The 19,244-nt window shown below is 50.2% G+C and overlaps 1 protein-coding gene across 3 annotated transcripts; it reads left to right on the top strand.

The window, feature by feature from the left end:
- The first annotated feature begins 1,025 nt into the window (after positions 1-1,025).
- KRTCAP2 (keratinocyte associated protein 2) lies at positions 1,026-15,714 on the top strand. 3 transcript variants are annotated; one of them, XM_077255953.1, is made up of 5 exons: positions 1,026-1,182; positions 13,668-13,822; positions 13,904-13,967; positions 15,394-15,460; positions 15,539-15,714. In XM_077255953.1, the coding sequence occupies exons 1-5, from the start codon at positions 1,179-1,181 to the stop codon at positions 15,657-15,659; spliced, it is 411 nt and encodes a 136-aa protein (XP_077112068.1). In that variant the 5' UTR covers positions 1,026-1,178; the 3' UTR covers positions 15,660-15,714. The 3 variants fall into 3 exon arrangements, with proteins under 3 accessions (XP_077112068.1, XP_077112065.1, XP_077112066.1); XM_077255950.1 differs by having other exon boundaries at positions 1,146-1,296; XM_077255951.1 differs by having other exon boundaries at positions 1,164-1,206.
- Positions 15,715-19,244: the final 3,530 nt, after the last annotated feature.

Consider the following 19,244-nt stretch of genomic DNA (forward strand, 5'->3'; position numbering starts at 1 on the left):
AGATCAGTGGCACAAAGGCATTTAACCCCTTAAAAATAGCTGTTACTTATTCAAATCAGTGAAAATGGGCGATTTGCCCCATTTGATGCCAGTTTTGATGCCCAGAACACATTTGTGCCAGGCTGGAGTGACATGGATTTCATGTGGGGCATCAGTAGGTATGTAAATCAGGTGTTTAATAAGTAGCACAAAGGCATTTAACCCCTTAAAAATAGCTGTTACTTATTCGCATGTGTGAAAATTGGTTCTCTGCCCACTTTGATGCCAGTTCTGATGCCCAGAACCCATTTGTGCCAGGCTGGATTGACAGGAACTTGATGTGTGGCATCACAAGGTATGCAAGTCAGGTGTCAGATCAGTGGCACAAAGCCATTTAACACCTTTAATACCATACCTCAGTGCCCACTTTGATGCCCATTTTTGTGCCAGCCTTCTAATATTTTTATCTGTTTTTAAGTGTATTCACAAGAGGGCACATGACCGCATAATATTATATACTTACAATGGTTTATTTTTATTGAAAAACCTGAAAAAAAACAGAAAATAAAAAATAGCCGAATAAGAAACTGAACGAATAAGAAACCAACTTCAGCATCGTCCCTCTGGTGAAATTTCTGGGCATGGATACACTCCCCTTCTCGGCATGTAGTCACTCCCCGCTGCTTTAATCACCCCCCTTTGCAGAAATGAAGACGCCCTGAAATTTCTGAGCATAGTAACGCCCCCCTCCCTTTGTCACGCCCCCTCCCTCACTATTGTGGTTTTAACCAGGCCCCCAGGTGCCATAATCACGCCCGTCCCTGAAATTTTCAGGCATGTTGCCGCCCAGAGCCCCGCCCAGAGCTCCTCTTCTCTCCACCCTGCATCTTCAGCTGTTGCTTGGCCGTGATTGGTCAGTTTGCGGCACGTGACTCCGTAGCCTCGCCCATCCCTACTATCTACGACATGCCGACAATTTTCAGAACACCGGCCTGCTCCCCCCCTCCTCTTCTCGTTCTCCAGGAGGTGTCGCTGTGCGGGCGGTGATTGATGACGTACACTCCCTTCCATCGCGCGGATGGATGAGGTCCGTACCGTGATGTGGGCTTTTTGATGGCGTGTCCTCTGGTAGTGGGCGGGGCAGTAGGTAGCTCCTCCTTGTCTCGGGCATCTTTGTGCCGGTGGTGTCTGCAGCAGAGATGGGTGAGATCTCCGTGAGCGGAAGCTGTGAGGACTGCGGGGTCTACCTGCTACCTGTAGGGAGGAGGCGGAAGGGTGACGTGTCCATAACCAGAGGGCGGGCAGAGGATAGTGAGGGTACGTGGTGTATGGTGGGCGATAATCACTAGTGAGGGTACGTGGTGTATGGTGGGCGATAATCACTAGTGAGGGTACGTGGTGTATAGTGGGCAGTAATCACTAGTGAGGGTACGTGGTGTATGGTGGGCGATAATCACTAGTGAGGGTACGTGGTGTATGGTGGGCGATAATCACTAGTGAGGGTACGTGGTGTATAGTGGGCAGTAATCACTAGTGAGGGTACGTGGTGTATGGTGGGCGATAATCACTAGTGAGGGTACGTGGTGTATGGTGGGCGATAATCACTAGTGAGGGTACGTGGTGTATGGTGGGGGTTATCACTAGTGAGGGTACGTGGTGTATAGTGGGGGGTTATCACTAGTGAGGGTACGTGGTGTATGGTGGGCGATAATCACTAGTGAGGGTACGTGGTGTATGGTGGGGGTTATCACTAGTGAGGGTACGTGGTGTATAGTGGGGGGTTATCACTAGTGAGGGTACGTGGTGTATGGTGGGCGATAATCACTAGTGAGGGTACGTGGTGTATGGTGGGGGTTATCACTAGTGAGGGTACATGGTGTATAGTGGGGGGTTATCACTAGTGAGGGTACATGGTGTATAGTGGGGGGTTATCACTAGTGAGGGTACGTGGTGTATGGTGGGGGTTATCACTAGTGAGGGTACGTGGTGTATAGTGGGGGTTATCACTAGTGAGGGTACGTGGTGTATAGTGGGGGGTTATCACTAGTGAGGGTACGTGGTGTATGGTGGGCGATAATCACTAGTGAGGGTACATGGTGTATAGTGGGGGGTTATCACTAGTGAGGGTACGTGGTGTATAGTGGGGGGTTATCACTAGTGAGGGTACGTGGTGTATGGTGGGCGATAATCACTAGTGAGGGTACGTGGTGTATAGTGGGGGTTATCACTAGTGAGGGTACATGGTGTATAGTGGGGGGTTATCACTAGTGAGGGTACGTGGTGTATAGTGGGGGTTATCACTAGTGAGGGTACGTGGTGTATAGTGGGGGTTATCACTAGTGACGGTACGTGGTGTATAGTGGGGGGTTATCACTAGTGAGGGTACGTGGTGTATGGTGGGCGATAATCACTAGTGAGGGTACGTGGTGTATAGTGGGCAGTAATCACTAGTGAGGGTACGTGGTGTATGGTGGGCGATAATCACTAGTGAGGGTACGTGGTGTATGGTGGGCGATAATCACTAGTGAGGGTACGTGGTGTATGGTGGGGGTTATCACTAGTGAGGGTACGTGGTGTATAGTGGGGGGTTATCACTAGTGAGGGTACGTGGTGTATGGTGGGCGATAATCACTAGTGAGGGTACGTGGTGTATGGTGGGGGTTATCACTAGTGAGGGTACGTGGTGTATAGTGGGGGGTTATCACTAGTGAGGGTACGTGGTGTATAGTGGGCGATAATCACTAGTGAGGGTACGTGGTGTATGGTGGGCGATAATCACTAGTGAGGGTACGTGGTGTATAGTGGGGGTTATCACTAGTGAGGGTACGTGGTGTATAGTGGGGGGTTATCACTAGTGAGGGTACGTGGTGTATGGTGGGCGATAATCACTAGTGAGGGTACGTGGTGTATGGTGGGGGTTATCACTAGTGAGGGTACGTGGTGTATAGTGGGGGGTTATCACTAGTGAGGGTACGTGGTGTATAGTGGGCGATAATCACTAGTGAGGGTACGTGGTGTATGGTGGGGGTTATCACTAGTGAGGGTACGTGGTGTATGGTGGGGGTTATCACTAGTGAGGGTACATGGTGTATAGTGGGGGGTTATCACTAGTGAGGGTACTTGGTGTATAGTGGGGGGTTATCACTAGTGAGGGTACGTGGTGTATAGTGGGGGTTATCACTAGTGAGGGTACGTGGTGTATAGTGGGGGGTTATCACTAGTGAGGGTACGTGGTGTATGGTGGGCGATAATCACTAGTGAGGGTACATGGTGTATAGTGGGGGGTTATCACTAGTGAGGGTACGTGGTGTATAGTGGGGGGTTATCACTAGTGAGGGTACGTGGTGTATGGTGGGCGATAATCACTAGTGAGGGTACGTGGTGTATAGTGGGGGTTATCACTAGTGAGGGTACATGGTGTATAGTGGGGGGTTATCACTAGTGAGGGTACGTGGTGTATAGTGGGGGTTATCACTAGTGAGGGTACGTGGTGTATAGTGGGGGTTATCACTAGTGAGGGTACGTGGTGTATAGTGGGGGGTTATCACTAGTGAGGGTACGTGGTGTATGGTGGGCGATAATCACTAGTGAGGGTACATGGTGTATAGTGGGGGGTTATCACTAGTGAGGGTACATGGTGTATAGTGGGGGGTTATCACTAGTGAGGGTACGTGGTGTATAGTGGGGGTTATCACTAGTGAGGGTACGTGGTGTATAGTGGGGGGTTATCACTAGTGAGGGTACGTGGTGTATGGTGGGCGGTAATCACTAGTGAGGGTACATGGTGTATAGTGGGGGGTTATCACTAGTGAGGGTACGTGGTGTATAGTGGGGGGTTATCACTAGTGAGGGTACGTGGTGTATAGTGGGGGGTTATCACTAGTGAGGGTACGTGGTGTATGGTGGGCGATAATCACTAGTGAGGGTACGTGGTGTATAGTGGGGGGTTATCACTAGTGAGGGTACGTGGTGTATAGTGGTCGATAATCACTAGTGAGGGTACGTGGTGTATGATGGGGTTATCACTAGTGAGGGTACATGGTGTATAGTGGGGTTATTACTAGTGAGGGTACGTGGTGTATGGTGGGGTTATCACTAGTGAGGGTACGTGGTGTATAGTGGGGATCATCACTAGTGAGGGTACGTGGTGTATAGTGGGCGATAATCACTAGTGAGGGTACGTGGTGTATAGTGGGGATCATCACTAGTGAGGGTACGTGGTGTATGGTGGGGGGTTATCACTAGTGAGGGTACGTGGTGTATGGTGGGGGTTATCACTAGTGAGGGTACGTGGTGTATAGTGGGGATCATCACTAGTGAGGGTACGTGGTGTATAGTGGGCGATAATCACTAGTGAGGGTACGTGGTGTATGGTGGGGGTTATCACTAGTGAGGGTACGTGGTGTATAGTGGGGTTATCACTAGTGAGGGTACGTGGAGTATAGTGGAGGGATCACTAGTGAGGGTACGTGGAGTATAGTGGAGGGATCACTAGTGAGGGTACGTGGTGTATGGTGGGGGTTATCACTAGTGAGGGTACGTGGTGTATAGTGGGGGGTTATCACTAGTGAGGGTACGTGGTGTATAGTGGGCGATAATCACTAGTGAGGGTACGTGGTGTATGGTGGGCGATAATCACTAGTGAGGGTACGTGGTGTATAGTGGGGGTTATCACTAGTGAGGGTACGTGGTGTATAGTGGGGGGTTATCACTAGTGAGGGTACGTGGTGTATGGTGGGCGATAATCACTAGTGAGGGTACGTGGTGTATGGTGGGGGTTATCACTAGTGAGGGTACGTGGTGTATAGTGGGGGGTTATCACTAGTGAGGGTACGTGGTGTATAGTGGGCGATAATCACTAGTGAGGGTACGTGGTGTATGGTGGGGGTTATCACTAGTGAGGGTACGTGGTGTATAGTGGGGGTTATCACTAGTGAGGGTACGTGGTGTATAGTGGGGGGTTATCACTAGTGAGGGTACGTGGTGTATGGTGGGCGATAATCACTAGTGAGGGTACATGGTGTATAGTGGGGGGTTATCACTAGTGAGGGTACATGGTGTATAGTGGGGGGTTATCACTAGTGAGGGTACGTGGTGTATAGTGGGGGTTATCACTAGTGAGGGTACGTGGTGTATAGTGGGGGGTTATCACTAGTGAGGGTACGTGGTGTATGGTGGGCGATAATCACTAGTGAGGGTACATGGTGTATAGTGGGGGGTTATCACTAGTGAGGGTACGTGGTGTATAGTGGGGGGTTATCACTAGTGAGGGTACGTGGTGTATGGTGGGCGATAATCACTAGTGAGGGTACGTGGTGTATAGTGGGGGTTATCACTAGTGAGGGTACATGGTGTATAGTGGGGGGTTATCACTAGTGAGGGTACGTGGTGTATAGTGGGGGTTATCACTAGTGAGGGTACGTGGTGTATAGTGGGGGTTATCACTAGTGAGGGTACGTGGTGTATAGTGGGGGGTTATCACTAGTGAGGGTACGTGGTGTATGGTGGGCGATAATCACTAGTGAGGGTACATGGTGTATAGTGGGGGGTTATCACTAGTGAGGGTACATGGTGTATAGTGGGGGGTTATCACTAGTGAGGGTACGTGGTGTATAGTGGGGGTTATCACTAGTGAGGGTACGTGGTGTATAGTGGGGGGTTATCACTAGTGAGGGTACGTGGTGTATGGTGGGCGGTAATCACTAGTGAGGGTACATGGTGTATAGTGGGGGGTTATCACTAGTGAGGGTACGTGGTGTATAGTGGGGGGTTATCACTAGTGAGGGTACGTGGTGTATAGTGGGGGGTTATCACTAGTGAGGGTACGTGGTGTATGGTGGGCGATAATCACTAGTGAGGGTACGTGGTGTATAGTGGGGGGTTATCACTAGTGAGGGTACGTGGTGTATAGTGGTCGATAATCACTAGTGAGGGTACGTGGTGTATGATGGGGTTATCACTAGTGAGGGTACATGGTGTATAGTGGGGTTATTACTAGTGAGGGTACGTGGTGTATGGTGGGGTTATCACTAGTGAGGGTACGTGGTGTATGGTGGGGTTATCACTAGTGAGGGTACGTGGTGTATAGTGGGGATCATCACTAGTGAGGGTACGTGGTGTATAGTGGGCGATAATCACTAGTGAGGGTACGTGGTGTATAGTGGGGATCATCACTAGTGAGGGTACGTGGTGTATGGTGGGGGGTTATCACTAGTGAGGGTACGTGGTGTATGGTGGGGGTTATCACTAGTGAGGGTACGTGGTGTATAGTGGGGATCATCACTAGTGAGGGTACGTGGTGTATAGTGGGCGATAATCACTAGTGAGGGTACGTGGTGTATGGTGGGGGTTATCACTAGTGAGGGTACGTGGTGTATAGTGGGGTTATCACTAGTGAGGGTACGTGGAGTATAGTGGAGGGATCACTAGTGAGGGTACGTGGTGTATGGTGGGCGATAATCACTAGTGAGGGTACGTAGTGTATAGTGGGCGATAATCACTAGTGAGGGTACGTGGTGTATGATGGGGTTATCACTAGTGAGGGTACGTGGTGTATTGTGGGGGGTTATCACTAGTGAGGGTACATGGTGTATAGTGGGGATCATCACTAGTGAGGGTACGTGGAGTATAGTGGAGGGATCACTAGTGAGGGTACGTGGTGTATGGTGGGTGATAATCACTAGTGAGGGTACGTGGTGTATAGTGGGGCGTTATCACTAGTGAGGGTACATGGTGTATAGTGGGGATCACTAGTGAGGGTACGTGGTGTATAGTGGAGGGATCACTAGTGAGGGTACGTGGTGTATGGTGGGTGATAATCACTAGTGAGGGTACGTGGTGTATAGTGGGGGTTATCACTAGTGAGGGTACGTGGTGTATAGTGGGGGTTATCACTAGTGAGGGTACGTGGTGTATAGTGAGGGTTATCACTAGTGAGGGTACGTGGTGTATAGTGGGGGGGTTATCACTAGTGAGGGTACGTGGTGTATGGTGGGCGATAATCACTAGTGAGGGTACGTGGTGTATAGTGGGGGTTATCACTAGTGAGGGTACGTGGTGTATAGTGGGGGGTTATCACTAGTGAGGGTACGTGGTGTATGGTGGGCGATAATCACTAGTGAGGGTACGTGGTGTATGGTGGGGGTTATCACTAGTGAGGGTACGTGGTGTATAGTGGGGGGTTATCACTAGTGAGGGTACGTGGTGTATAGTGGGCGATAATCACTAGTGAGGGTACGTGGTGTATGGTGGGGGTTATCACTAGTGAGGGTACGTGGTGTATAGTGGGGGTTATCACTAGTGAGGGTACGTGGTGTATAGTGGGGGGTTATCACTAGTGAGGGTACGTGGTGTATGGTGGGCGATAATCACTAGTGAGGGTACATGGTGTATAGTGGGGGGTTATCACTAGTGAGGGTACATGGTGTATAGTGGGGGTTATCACTAGTGAGGGTACGTGGTGTATAGTGGGGGGTTATCACTAGTGAGGGTACGTGGTGTATGGTGGGCGATAATCACTAGTGAGGGTACATGGTGTATAGTGGGGGGTTATCACTAGTGAGGGTACGTGGTGTATAGTGGGGGGTTATCACTAGTGAGGGTACGTGGTGTATGGTGGGCGATAATCACTAGTGAGGGTACGTGGTGTATAGTGGGGGTTATCACTAGTGAGGGTACATGGTGTATAGTGGGGGGTTATCACTAGTGAGGGTACGTGGTGTATAGTGGGGGTTATCACTAGTGAGGGTACGTGGTGTATAGTGGGGGTTATCACTAGTGAGGGTACGTGGTGTATAGTGGGGGGTTATCACTAGTGAGGGTACGTGGTGTATGGTGGGCGATAATCACTAGTGAGGGTACATGGTGTATAGTGGGGGGTTATCACTAGTGAGGGTACATGGTGTATAGTGGGGGGTTATCACTAGTGAGGGTACGTGGTGTATAGTGGGGGTTATCACTAGTGAGGGTACGTGGTGTATAGTGGGGGGTTATCACTAGTGAGGGTACGTGGTGTATGGTGGGCGGTAATCACTAGTGAGGGTACATGGTGTATAGTGGGGGGTTATCACTAGTGAGGGTACGTGGTGTATAGTGGGGGGTTATCACTAGTGAGGGTACGTGGTGTATAGTGGGGGGTTATCACTAGTGAGGGTACGTGGTGTATGGTGGGCGATAATCACTAGTGAGGGTACGTGGTGTATAGTGGGGGGTTATCACTAGTGAGGGTACGTGGTGTATAGTGGTCGATAATCACTAGTGAGGGTACGTGGTGTATGATGGGGTTATCACTAGTGAGGGTACATGGTGTATAGTGGGGTTATTACTAGTGAGGGTACGTGGTGTATGGTGGGGTTATCACTAGTGAGGGTACGTGGTGTATAGTGGGGATCATCACTAGTGAGGGTACGTGGTGTATAGTGGGCGATAATCACTAGTGAGGGTACGTGGTGTATAGTGGGGATCATCACTAGTGAGGGTACGTGGTGTATGGTGGGGGGTTATCACTAGTGAGGGTACGTGGTGTATGGTGGGGGTTATCACTAGTGAGGGTACGTGGAGTATAGTGGAGGGATCACTAGTGAGGGTACGTGGTGTATGGTGGGCGATAATCACTAGTGAGGGTACGTGGTGTATGGTGGGGGTTATCACTAGTGAGGGTACGTGGTGTATAGTGGGGGGTTATCACTAGTGAGGGTACGTGGTGTATAGTGGGCGATAATCACTAGTGAGGGTACGTGGTGTATGGTGGGCGATAATCACTAGTGAGGGTACGTGGTGTATAGTGGGGGTTATCACTAGTGAGGGTACGTGGTGTATAGTGGGGGGTTATCACTAGTGAGGGTACGTGGTGTATGGTGGGCGATAATCACTAGTGAGGGTACGTGGTGTATGGTGGGGGTTATCACTAGTGAGGGTACGTGGTGTATAGTGGGGGGTTATCACTAGTGAGGGTACGTGGTGTATAGTGGGCGATAATCACTAGTGAGGGTACGTGGTGTATGGTGGGGGTTATCACTAGTGAGGGTACGTGGTGTATAGTGGGGGTTATCACTAGTGAGGGTACGTGGTGTATAGTGGGGGGTTATCACTAGTGAGGGTACGTGGTGTATGGTGGGCGATAATCACTAGTGAGGGTACATGGTGTATAGTGGGGGGTTATCACTAGTGAGGGTACATGGTGTATAGTGGGGGGTTATCACTAGTGAGGGTACGTGGTGTATAGTGGGGGTTATCACTAGTGAGGGTACGTGGTGTATAGTGGGGGGTTATCACTAGTGAGGGTACGTGGTGTATGGTGGGCGATAATCACTAGTGAGGGTACATGGTGTATAGTGGGGGGTTATCACTAGTGAGGGTACGTGGTGTATAGTGGGGGGTTATCACTAGTGAGGGTACGTGGTGTATGGTGGGCGATAATCACTAGTGAGGGTACGTGGTGTATAGTGGGGGTTATCACTAGTGAGGGTACATGGTGTATAGTGGGGGGTTATCACTAGTGAGGGTACGTGGTGTATAGTGGGGGTTATCACTAGTGAGGGTACGTGGTGTATAGTGGGGGTTATCACTAGTGAGGGTACGTGGTGTATAGTGGGGGGTTATCACTAGTGAGGGTACGTGGTGTATGGTGGGCGATAATCACTAGTGAGGGTACATGGTGTATAGTGGGGGGTTATCACTAGTGAGGGTACATGGTGTATAGTGGGGGGTTATCACTAGTGAGGGTACGTGGTGTATAGTGGGGGTTATCACTAGTGAGGGTACGTGGTGTATAGTGGGGGGTTATCACTAGTGAGGGTACGTGGTGTATGGTGGGCGGTAATCACTAGTGAGGGTACATGGTGTATAGTGGGGGGTTATCACTAGTGAGGGTACGTGGTGTATAGTGGGGGGTTATCACTAGTGAGGGTACGTGGTGTATAGTGGGGGGTTATCACTAGTGAGGGTACGTGGTGTATGGTGGGCGATAATCACTAGTGAGGGTACGTGGTGTATAGTGGGGGGTTATCACTAGTGAGGGTACGTGGTGTATAGTGGTCGATAATCACTAGTGAGGGTACGTGGTGTATGATGGGGTTATCACTAGTGAGGGTACATGGTGTATAGTGGGGTTATTACTAGTGAGGGTACGTGGTGTATGGTGGGGTTATCACTAGTGAGGGTACGTGGTGTATAGTGGGGATCATCACTAGTGAGGGTACGTGGTGTATAGTGGGCGATAATCACTAGTGAGGGTACGTGGTGTATAGTGGGGATCATCACTAGTGAGGGTACGTGGTGTATGGTGGGGGGTTATCACTAGTGAGGGTACGTGGTGTATGGTGGGGGTTATCACTAGTGAGGGTACGTGGTGTATAGTGGGGATCATCACTAGTGAGGGTACGTGGTGTATAGTGGGCGATAATCACTAGTGAGGGTACGTGGTGTATGGTGGGGGTTATCACTAGTGAGGGTACGTGGTGTATAGTGGGGTTATCACTAGTGAGGGTACGTGGAGTATAGTGGAGGGATCACTAGTGAGGGTACGTGGTGTATGGTGGGCGATAATCACTAGTGAGGGTACGTAGTGTATAGTGGGCGATAATCACTAGTGAGGGTACGTGGTGTATGATGGGGTTATCACTAGTGAGGGTACGTGGTGTATTGTGGGGGGTTATCACTAGTGAGGGTATGTGGTGTATGGTGGGCGATAATCACTAGTGAGGGTACATGGTGTATAGTGGGGATCATCACTAGTGAGGGTACGTGGAGTATAGTGGAGGGATCACTAGTGAGGGTACGTGGTGTATGGTGGGTGATAATCACTAGTGAGGGTACGTGGTGTATAGTGGGGCGTTATCACTAGTGAGGGTACATGGTGTATAGTGGGGATCACTAGTGAGGGTACGTGGTGTATAGTGGAGGGATCACTAGTGAGGGTACGTGGTGTATGGTGGGTGATAATCACTAGTGAGGGTACGTGGTGTATAGTGGGGGTTATCACTAGTGAGGGTACGTGGTGTATAGTGGGGGTTATCACTAGTGAGGGTACGTGGTGTATAGTGGGGGTTATCACTAGTGAGGGTACGTGGTGTATAGTGGGGGGGTTATCACTAGTGAGGGTACGTGGTGTATGGTGGGCGATAATCACTAGTGAGGGTACGTGGTGTATGGTGGGGGGATCACTAGTGAGGGTACGTGGTGTATGGTGGGTGATAATCACTAGTGAGGGTACGTGGTGTATGGTGGGGGGATCACTAGTGAGGGTACGTGGTGTATGGTGGGCGATAATCACTAGTGAGGGTACGTGGTGTATAGTGGGGGTTATCACTAGTGAGGGTACGTGGTGTATAGTGGGGGTTATCACTAGTGAGGGTACGTGGTGTATGGTTGGGGTTATCACTAGTGAGGGTACGTGGTGTATAGTGGGGGGTTATCACTAGTGAGGGTACGTGGTGTATAGTGGGGGGTTATCACTAGTGAGGGTACGTGGTGTATGGTGGGGGGTTATCACTAGTGAGGGTACGTGGTGTATGGTGGGGGGTTATCACTAGTGAGGGTACATGGTGTATAGTGGGGATCATCACTAGTGAGGGTACGTGGTGTATAGTGGAGGGATCACTAGTTAGGGTACGTGGTGTATGGTGGGCGATAATCACTAGTGAGGGTACGTGGTGTATAGTGGGGGTTATCACTAGTGAGGGTACGTGGTGTATAGTGGGCGATAATCACTAGTGAGGGTACGTGGTGTATAGTGGGGGGTTATCACTAGTGAGGGTACGTGGTGTATGGTGGGCGATAATCACTAGTGAGGGTACGTGGTGTATAGTGGGCGATAATCACTAGTGAAGGTACGTGGTGTATAGTGGGGGTTATCACTAGTGAGGGTACGTGGTGTATAGTGGGGGGTTATCACTAGTGAGGGTACGTGGTGTATGGTGGGCGATAATCACTAGTGAGGGTACGTGGTGTATGGTGGGCGGTTATCACTAGTGAGGGTACGTGGTGTATAGTGGGGGTTATCACTAGTGAGGGTACGTGGTGTATAGTGGGGGTTATCACTAGTGAGGGTACGTGGTGTATGGTGGGGGTTATCACTAGTGAGGGTACGTGGTGTATGGTGGGGGTTATCACTAGTGAGGGTACGTGGTGTATAGTGGGGGGTTATCACTAGTGAGGGTACGTGGTGTATAGTGGGGGGTTATCACTAGTGAGGGTACGTGGTGTATGGTGGGGGGTTATCACTAGTGAGGGTACGTGGTGTATAGTGGGGATCATCACTAGTGAGGGTACGTGGTGTATAGTGGGGGGTTATCACTAGTGAGGGTACGTGGTGTATGGTGGGCGATAATCACTAGTGAGGGTACGTGGTGTATAGTGGGCGATAATCACTAGTGAGGGTACGTGGTGTATAGTGGGGGTTATCACTAGTGAGGGTACGTGGTGTATAGTGGGGGGTTATCACTAGTGAGGGTACGTGGTGTATGGTGGGCGATAATCACTAGTGAGGGTACGTGGTGTATGGTGGGGGTTATCACTAGTGAGGGTACGTGGTGTATAGTGGGGGGTTATCACTAGTGAGGGTACGTGGTGTATAGTGGGGGGTTATCACTAGTGAGGGTACGTGGTGTATAGTGGGGGGTTATCACTAGTGAGGGTACGTGGTGTATTGTGGGGGGTTATCACTAGTGAGGGTACGTGGTGTATAGTGGGGATCATCACTAGTGAGGGTACGTGGTGTATAGTGGGGATCATCACTAGTGAGGGTACGTGGTGTATAGTGGGGGGTTATCACTAGTGAGGGTACGTGGTGTATGGTGGGCGATAATCACTAGTGAGGGTACGTGGTGTATAGTGGGCGATAATCACTAGTGAGGGTACGTGGTGTATAGTGGGGGTTATCACTAGTGAGGGTACGTGGTGTATAGTGGGGGGTTATCACTAGTGAGGGTACGTGGTGTATGGTGGGCGATAATCACTAGTGAGGGTACGTGGTGTATGGTGGGCGGTTATCACTAGTGAGGGTACGTGGTGTATAGTGGGGGTTATCACTAGTGAGGGTACGTGGTGTATAGTGGGGGTTATCACTAGTGAGGGTACGTGGTGTATGGTGGGGGTTATCACTAGTGAGGGTACGTGGTGTATGGTGGGGGTTATCACTAGTGAGGGTACGTGGTGTATAGTGGGGATCATCACTAGTGAGGGTACGTGGTGTATAGTGGAGGGATCACTAGTGAGGGTACGTGGTGTATGGTGGGCGATAATCACTAGTGAGGGTACGTGGTGTATAGTGGGGGTTATCACTAGTGATGGTACGTGGTGTATAGTGTGGGTTATCACTAGTGAGGGTACGTGGTGTATGGTGGGCGATCATCACTAGTGAGGGTACGTGTGTATAGTGGGCGATCATCACTAGTGAGGGAACGTGGTCTATGGTGGGGCGATCATCACTAGTGAAGATACTTGTGGTATAGTGGGGGGTTATCACTAGTGGGGGTACGTGGTGTATGTTGAGGCGGTCATCACTAGTGGGGGGTACTCGTATAGTGGTGGCTGTTATCTCTAGTGTGGAGTACGTGGTTAATAGTGGGGTCTTCTATCACTAGTGGGGTGTATGTGATATATAGTGGTAGCTGTTATCACTAGTGGGGTGTATGTGGTAATTGGAGGGCGTGTCGCCCCTTGTGTGACTTGTGGTCTTTCCCCCACAGCTGTCAGTACCGGGATCTCGCTGGCGCTTTCCTCATTGGTCTCGCTCCTCCTCTTTGCCGGAATGCAGATGTACAGTCGCCACCTGGCATCCTCGGAGTGGCTGACCATCCTGGGCGGGTTCCTGGGCTCCGGCATCTTCCTCTTCTGCCTCACTGTATCCTTATTTCTGCCGTCCTGTAATACCCGCTCTTCCCCAGAAACCTGATCTGTGACATTTCCTTAATTTGAACTTCAGGCCTTTAATAATCTAGAGAATCTTGTATTTGGGAAAGGTTTCCAGGCAAAGGTGTTTCCAGAAGGTGAGCGCCTCAGGGCTCAAATCCTCCCATGTGTCCTTCTTATATAGATAACTGCACGCAGGATCGGCGAGATCTCGGGATTTAGTACAATAGTGCCAGATTCCTGTCAAAGATCTTATGGATCCACACTTGTCACATATGGCCCGGGTTGTGTGCACTTAAGTCCTGATTTATATAGAAGCCATGACAGGCACAGGACAGTTCATGTCTGTATACTGGAGACTTGTCTATGGAACTTGGTGAGCAGGAACTTCTGGTGGAGGTAGAAAATAGGATGTAGTCAGATCTGAAAGATGAGTGTGTGAAAGCCCTGTCTGTCTGAGGAGAAGATGTAGTCAGATCTGGAATGTGAGTGGGGGAAGACTTCTGGTTGAGGCCCTGCCTGTGGGAGGAGAAGTAGAAGCTAGGATGTAGTCAGATCTGGAATGTGAGTGGGGGAAGACTTCTGGTTGAGGCCCTTCCTGTGGGAGGAGAAGTAGAAGCTAGGATGTAGTCAGATCTGGAATGTGAGTGGGGGAAGACTTCTGGTTGAGGCCCTGCCTGTGGGAGGAGAAGTAGAAGCTAGGATGTAGTCAGATCTGGAATGTGAGTGGGGGAAGACTTCTGGTTGAGGCCATTCCTGTGGGAGGAGAAGTAGAAGCTAGGATGTAGTCAGATCTGGAATGTGAGTGGGGGAAGACTTCTGGTTGAGGCCCTTCCTGTGGGAGGAGAAGTAGAAGCTAGGATGTAGTCAGATCTGGAATGTGAGTGGGGGAAGACTTCTGGTTGAGGCCCTGCCTGTGGGAGGAGAAGTAGAAGCTAGGATGTAGTCAGATCTGGAATGTGAGTGGGGGAAGACTTCTGGTTGAGGCCCTTCCTGTGGGAGGAGAAGTAGAAGCTAGGATGTAGTCAGATCTGGAATGTGAGTGGAGGAAGACTTCTGGTTGAGGCCCTTCCTGTGGGAGGAGAAGTAGAAGCTAGGATGTAGTCAGATCTGGAATGTGAGTGGGGGAAGACTTCTGGTTGAGGCCCTGCCTGTGGGAGGAGAAGTAGAAGCTAGGATGTAGTCAGATCTGGAATGTGAGTGGGGGAAGACTTCTGGTTGAGGCCCTTCCTGTGGGAGGAGAAGTAGAAGCTAGGATGTAGTCAGATCTGGAATGTGAGTGGAGGAAGACTTCTGGTTGAGGCCCTGCCTGTGGGAGGAGAAGTAGAAGCTAGGATGTAGTCAGATCTGGAATGTGAGTGGGGAAAGACTTCTGGTTGAGGCCCTGCCTGTGGGAGGAGAAGTAGAAGCTAGGATGTAGTCAGATCTGGAATGTGAGTGCCAGGGGAATGCTAGCCAGGGAGGGGCGCAGTCTCCTGCCCCCGGAGCATCTACCGTATTTTGTACACGAGGGGTGGTTGGGTGGGTCACTCAGGGTGATCACCTGTATGTTTTGTGTTGCAGTCCTCGTCTGCCTCTTCATTGCTATTTTTGCTTCCGGCTTGGTCCACAGAGTCTGTGTAACTACATGGTGAGTATGTGAGGGAGTGGATGGGGGCACACAGTGATTATGGGAGGGGTGATCATGGTGTCTCTGCTCATCACGCAGCTTCATCTTCTCCCTGGTGGATCTGTACTATGTGAACAAGATCTCCTCTGCTCTGTACCAGACGGTAACCCCCGCTGTGCCCCCAGGGAAGGTGATCGGGAAGAACAAGAAGAGGACATAACCCCCATTGTGTACATTCCTCCATGCACTGTTTAATAAAGGGTTCTGACTTTGTACTCCGGCATCAGTTTTTTTCTCTTGGTGTTGGCCTGTGACTAAAATGGCCGATGGCGTCCATAGAAGTTGGGACTGATTGTGAGCTGCTATAGTCATGCAGCACAGGCAGGGTGCCGAAGGTCGTTGCAGTACTTGCATATATACAGGGTCCCCGGAGCTGACAAACTAATACGCAGTCTTCTCCATTGAGATCCAGAGCTGTAATCACGCAGTTGCTGATTCCTGTCTGGGCTGTGGGTAGTAGGTAATAGCTACGGTGCTGCTACTGGTGACGGTCATTATGTGCCTTACACTCTGTTACGGGACCCCCCAGCACCCAGAATATGTTATGCAGTCATATGTATGTATAATAGGTTCCATGTGAGAGGCAGGTCCCTAATGCATCAGCCCACCGGCTGCGCCCCCTGGGCAGAGGGGACAAGATATCCCCCTTCTGACCTCCCCCACCTTTGTAATTCTCACAGTAAATATCGGCAGGCTTCGGCCACCTGCGGTTATTGTAATGTATGTCTAGCTTGCAGCTTTTGAATTGGCCTGCCCTCTGTAGCTGTTGTGATATATATTCTGTGTCCTGTGAGTAAAAAGTTGTCACACTGGAAATACATGGAGAAGCAGGATATTTTATATGCGCCCATGTAATGAAGCCATTCCAGTCAGCGTCCTTCGTTCAGAGTCCAGCCAAAACAGAGTGGACCTCCTAAAACACGGGGTGGTACTAAAAGAGGTACTCCAGTACAGCAGACCCCGTTACACTATACACCTTTGTCTTATGAGGGCATTTTTGTGATGTTTCACAGTCTTGATCATTTACTCTGTGGTGTAATTCTGCATGTGGCCACCAGAGGACAGACGTAGGTAATGGATCCTCCTTGGGTTATAGCCAGAGCTGGGGTCCCACGAGCTTTTGTTCTACTTGTCTAGATTTCACACATGACTTCTTCGGGGTAATGCCCGGCTAATCTGACCCCTGGATTATTAGGAGTGTGGATCTGGGGTCAGCGCTTCCTCATTTTCTTTCTTTAGGAAATACTCAGGACAGGCCATCCAGAAACTGGCCAAAGCAATGTGGAGGCAGAAATCTCATACAGCCGCCATGAAGAAAATATGTTTACAGCACATCCTGCCTTTTACTACTGACCCAACGTATTAATACATACATGATAAGAGTCGGTCCGTTTTATACCGACTACACCAAAATGGACACTGACTGCCCAGCCCTGGTAGAGAAGACCCGGCTTCTCGTGAGTCGTGTACAGTCATCATGTGGAGGGAGGCTGCTGATGGGCACCTCACGATAGAGCTCAAAGACAACAGCAGCTTCTATTTTTGTGAACTGTAAGGCTATGTGCACACTTTGCGGTTTTTGCTTCATATCCGCAGCAGTTTTCCATGTGGTGTACAGTACTATGTTAACCTATGGAAAACAAAAAACGCTGTGCACATGCTGCGGAAAAAAACGCGCAGAAACACAGCGGTTTTCATTCCGCAGCATGTCAATTCTTTGTTCGGAATCCGCACCGGTTTGGTACCTGCTTCATGTTAAAAAACCGCAGGTGTCTAAAACCGCAGTGGAAACCGCACAAAAAAACGCGATAAATCCGCAGTACTTTTTGCACTGCGGATTTCAACAAATCCGCTGCGGAAAAATCCGCAGCAGAATCCGTAAAGTGTGCACATAGCCTAAAGAACAGCTTGTGATCCAGAGCTGCTCCCGGTGTCCTCTCCAATGACCTCCACCGTCTCCATCTCCCCCTCGGCCTGGTCTTATTGTGGCTTCTGGTACAATAGAAGAAGCTCCTCACACTGAGGAGGGAGTCAGTCTTGCTTGGGCATCAGTCTTCTGCTTCTTTGGGTTGTAGACGCACCATAGCCATGACACAGAGAACCAGATCGTTGTCTTCTAACGACCCACTGGATTGCAACTTAAAATGCCAAAATGGTTTGGACCTGTAGATGGAAGGCAAGAACCGCAGAACAGAAGACACCACCCCATTTTTCAGACATCTAGTGTATTACCTCCTCTGACCTGTCAAGGCCTTGACCCCACCGTAGTCCTGGTTGTTGCTTGGTGCAGACTCACTGGATCGGACTCTTGTTACTTGCATATCTCACAGCTGATCGTTCGACTGCACAACATCCACCATCGCTCTGCAATACTGTCTTCCCAAAGTGCACCAGATGCCTTCTCTTCTCCAGATAACACACATGGCTGCGCACATGACAGAACATGAAAATCATCAAATTGGGCCACCTTTCATCGCTCCGTGGTCCAGTTTGGATGATCACGTGCCCATTGTAGGTGGTGACTGGTCAGCCCCATAATTACCAAGCTGCGATTCTCTGTCCTAACCTGTCTATCACATGTGCCATATACTGGAACACACCCCACAGGATCTGCCATATTCCAGGGACCTCCACAACACCTATCGTTTTTAATGACCCACACCCTAATTTGGCCCATGTCCGAACTGCTCAGATCCTTCTGCTTGCTCATGTATCCTGCTTCCTGACCAGACTCCTCGCTGGCGATTCTAATTATCTGTCCCCCTTTGCCAGGTTACCCGGCCCACGTCTGCCGGTCTGTTGTCAGGGCTGATCCGTGCACTCGGTCACACCAGAACATGTTATAAACAAACTCCTTTCTAAACACTCCAGGCACATCAGTGACGACCCCTTTAGGGCCCCCTGTTCGGGTCCTCTGGGCCAGTGGGCAGCACTGATGCCAGCCATATCACCGAAGTTTCATCCTTGGGCCACAGAGACTTTGCCAACGTTCAGGACGTGGGAAATGTCGGCTCAGTGTTGTCCCACCTGCCATTTATGTAACTACTGGGGTTTACAGAGTTGCTCAGGAGGTCAGACCGCGTCTGGAGAAAGTGCCGTTTGTTGTTGTGGAAGGAGCACTAGGAAGAAAAATATAGTGGGAACCTCTCTGTCCAGGAAAACTATCGGCTTCCTGCCTCACACGCTGCACAAACACACAGATCCTGTTATTGTCGCCAGGGCTGGAGAGCGAGAGCGGGGTCACAGGACATGGAGGGGGTACGTTACTGGAATCCAAGCAGGGCAGACACCAGGGGGCGCTGCTAGTGTATGGAAATGAGGGATCATCCAATGCTGTGAAACAAGGTGGCCGGAGACAACTAAGGCTGCTTTCACACATCTGTTTTCTGCCGTCATGCCGATTCCAGCATCGCGCCAGAGCGATGGATCCAGCGTAAATTGTGAAAAACTGAAGAAACTAATCCGTTTTTTCGCCGGATCCGACTAACGGAACTGGTGAAAAATCGGATCTGTTTCATTAGGTTTTTATCCGTTTTGTCCGTTTTTTTATCCGTTTTTTGACATCCGGTTTTTAAAAAAGCCCATGGGAGGCTCCCAAACATGATTGGCTACTGAAAACCTATATATACAGTGTTCTTACAGCCCATCTTTGACAGATTGTACAGGAGCAAGTGGCGAAGATGGAAGGCGTGATGGGAAACATTCTGCAGATTAATGTGGATTTCACTTTTGAGGCGAATGGTCG

The sequence above is a fragment of the Ranitomeya variabilis genome, chromosome 1 (assembly GCF_051348905.1).
Source record: "Ranitomeya variabilis isolate aRanVar5 chromosome 1, aRanVar5.hap1, whole genome shotgun sequence".
Classification (NCBI taxonomy): Eukaryota; Metazoa; Chordata; class Amphibia; order Anura; family Dendrobatidae; genus Ranitomeya; species Ranitomeya variabilis.

What these genes read in the sequence shown, in the direction of transcription:
- KRTCAP2 (XM_077255950.1), top strand. Translation starts at nt 1,179, where the DNA reads ATGGGTGAGATCTCCGTGAGCGGAAGCTGTGAGGACTGCGGGGTCTAC. An exon ending in GGCAAAGGTGTTTCCAGAAG is followed by an intron (nt 13,968 to 15,393) that starts GTGAGCGCCTCA and finishes TTTGTGTTGCAG; the next exon opens with TCCTCGTCTGCCTCTTCATT. An exon ending in AGAGTCTGTGTAACTACATG is followed by an intron (nt 15,461 to 15,538) that starts GTGAGTATGTGA and finishes CTCATCACGCAG; the next exon opens with CTTCATCTTCTCCCTGGTGG.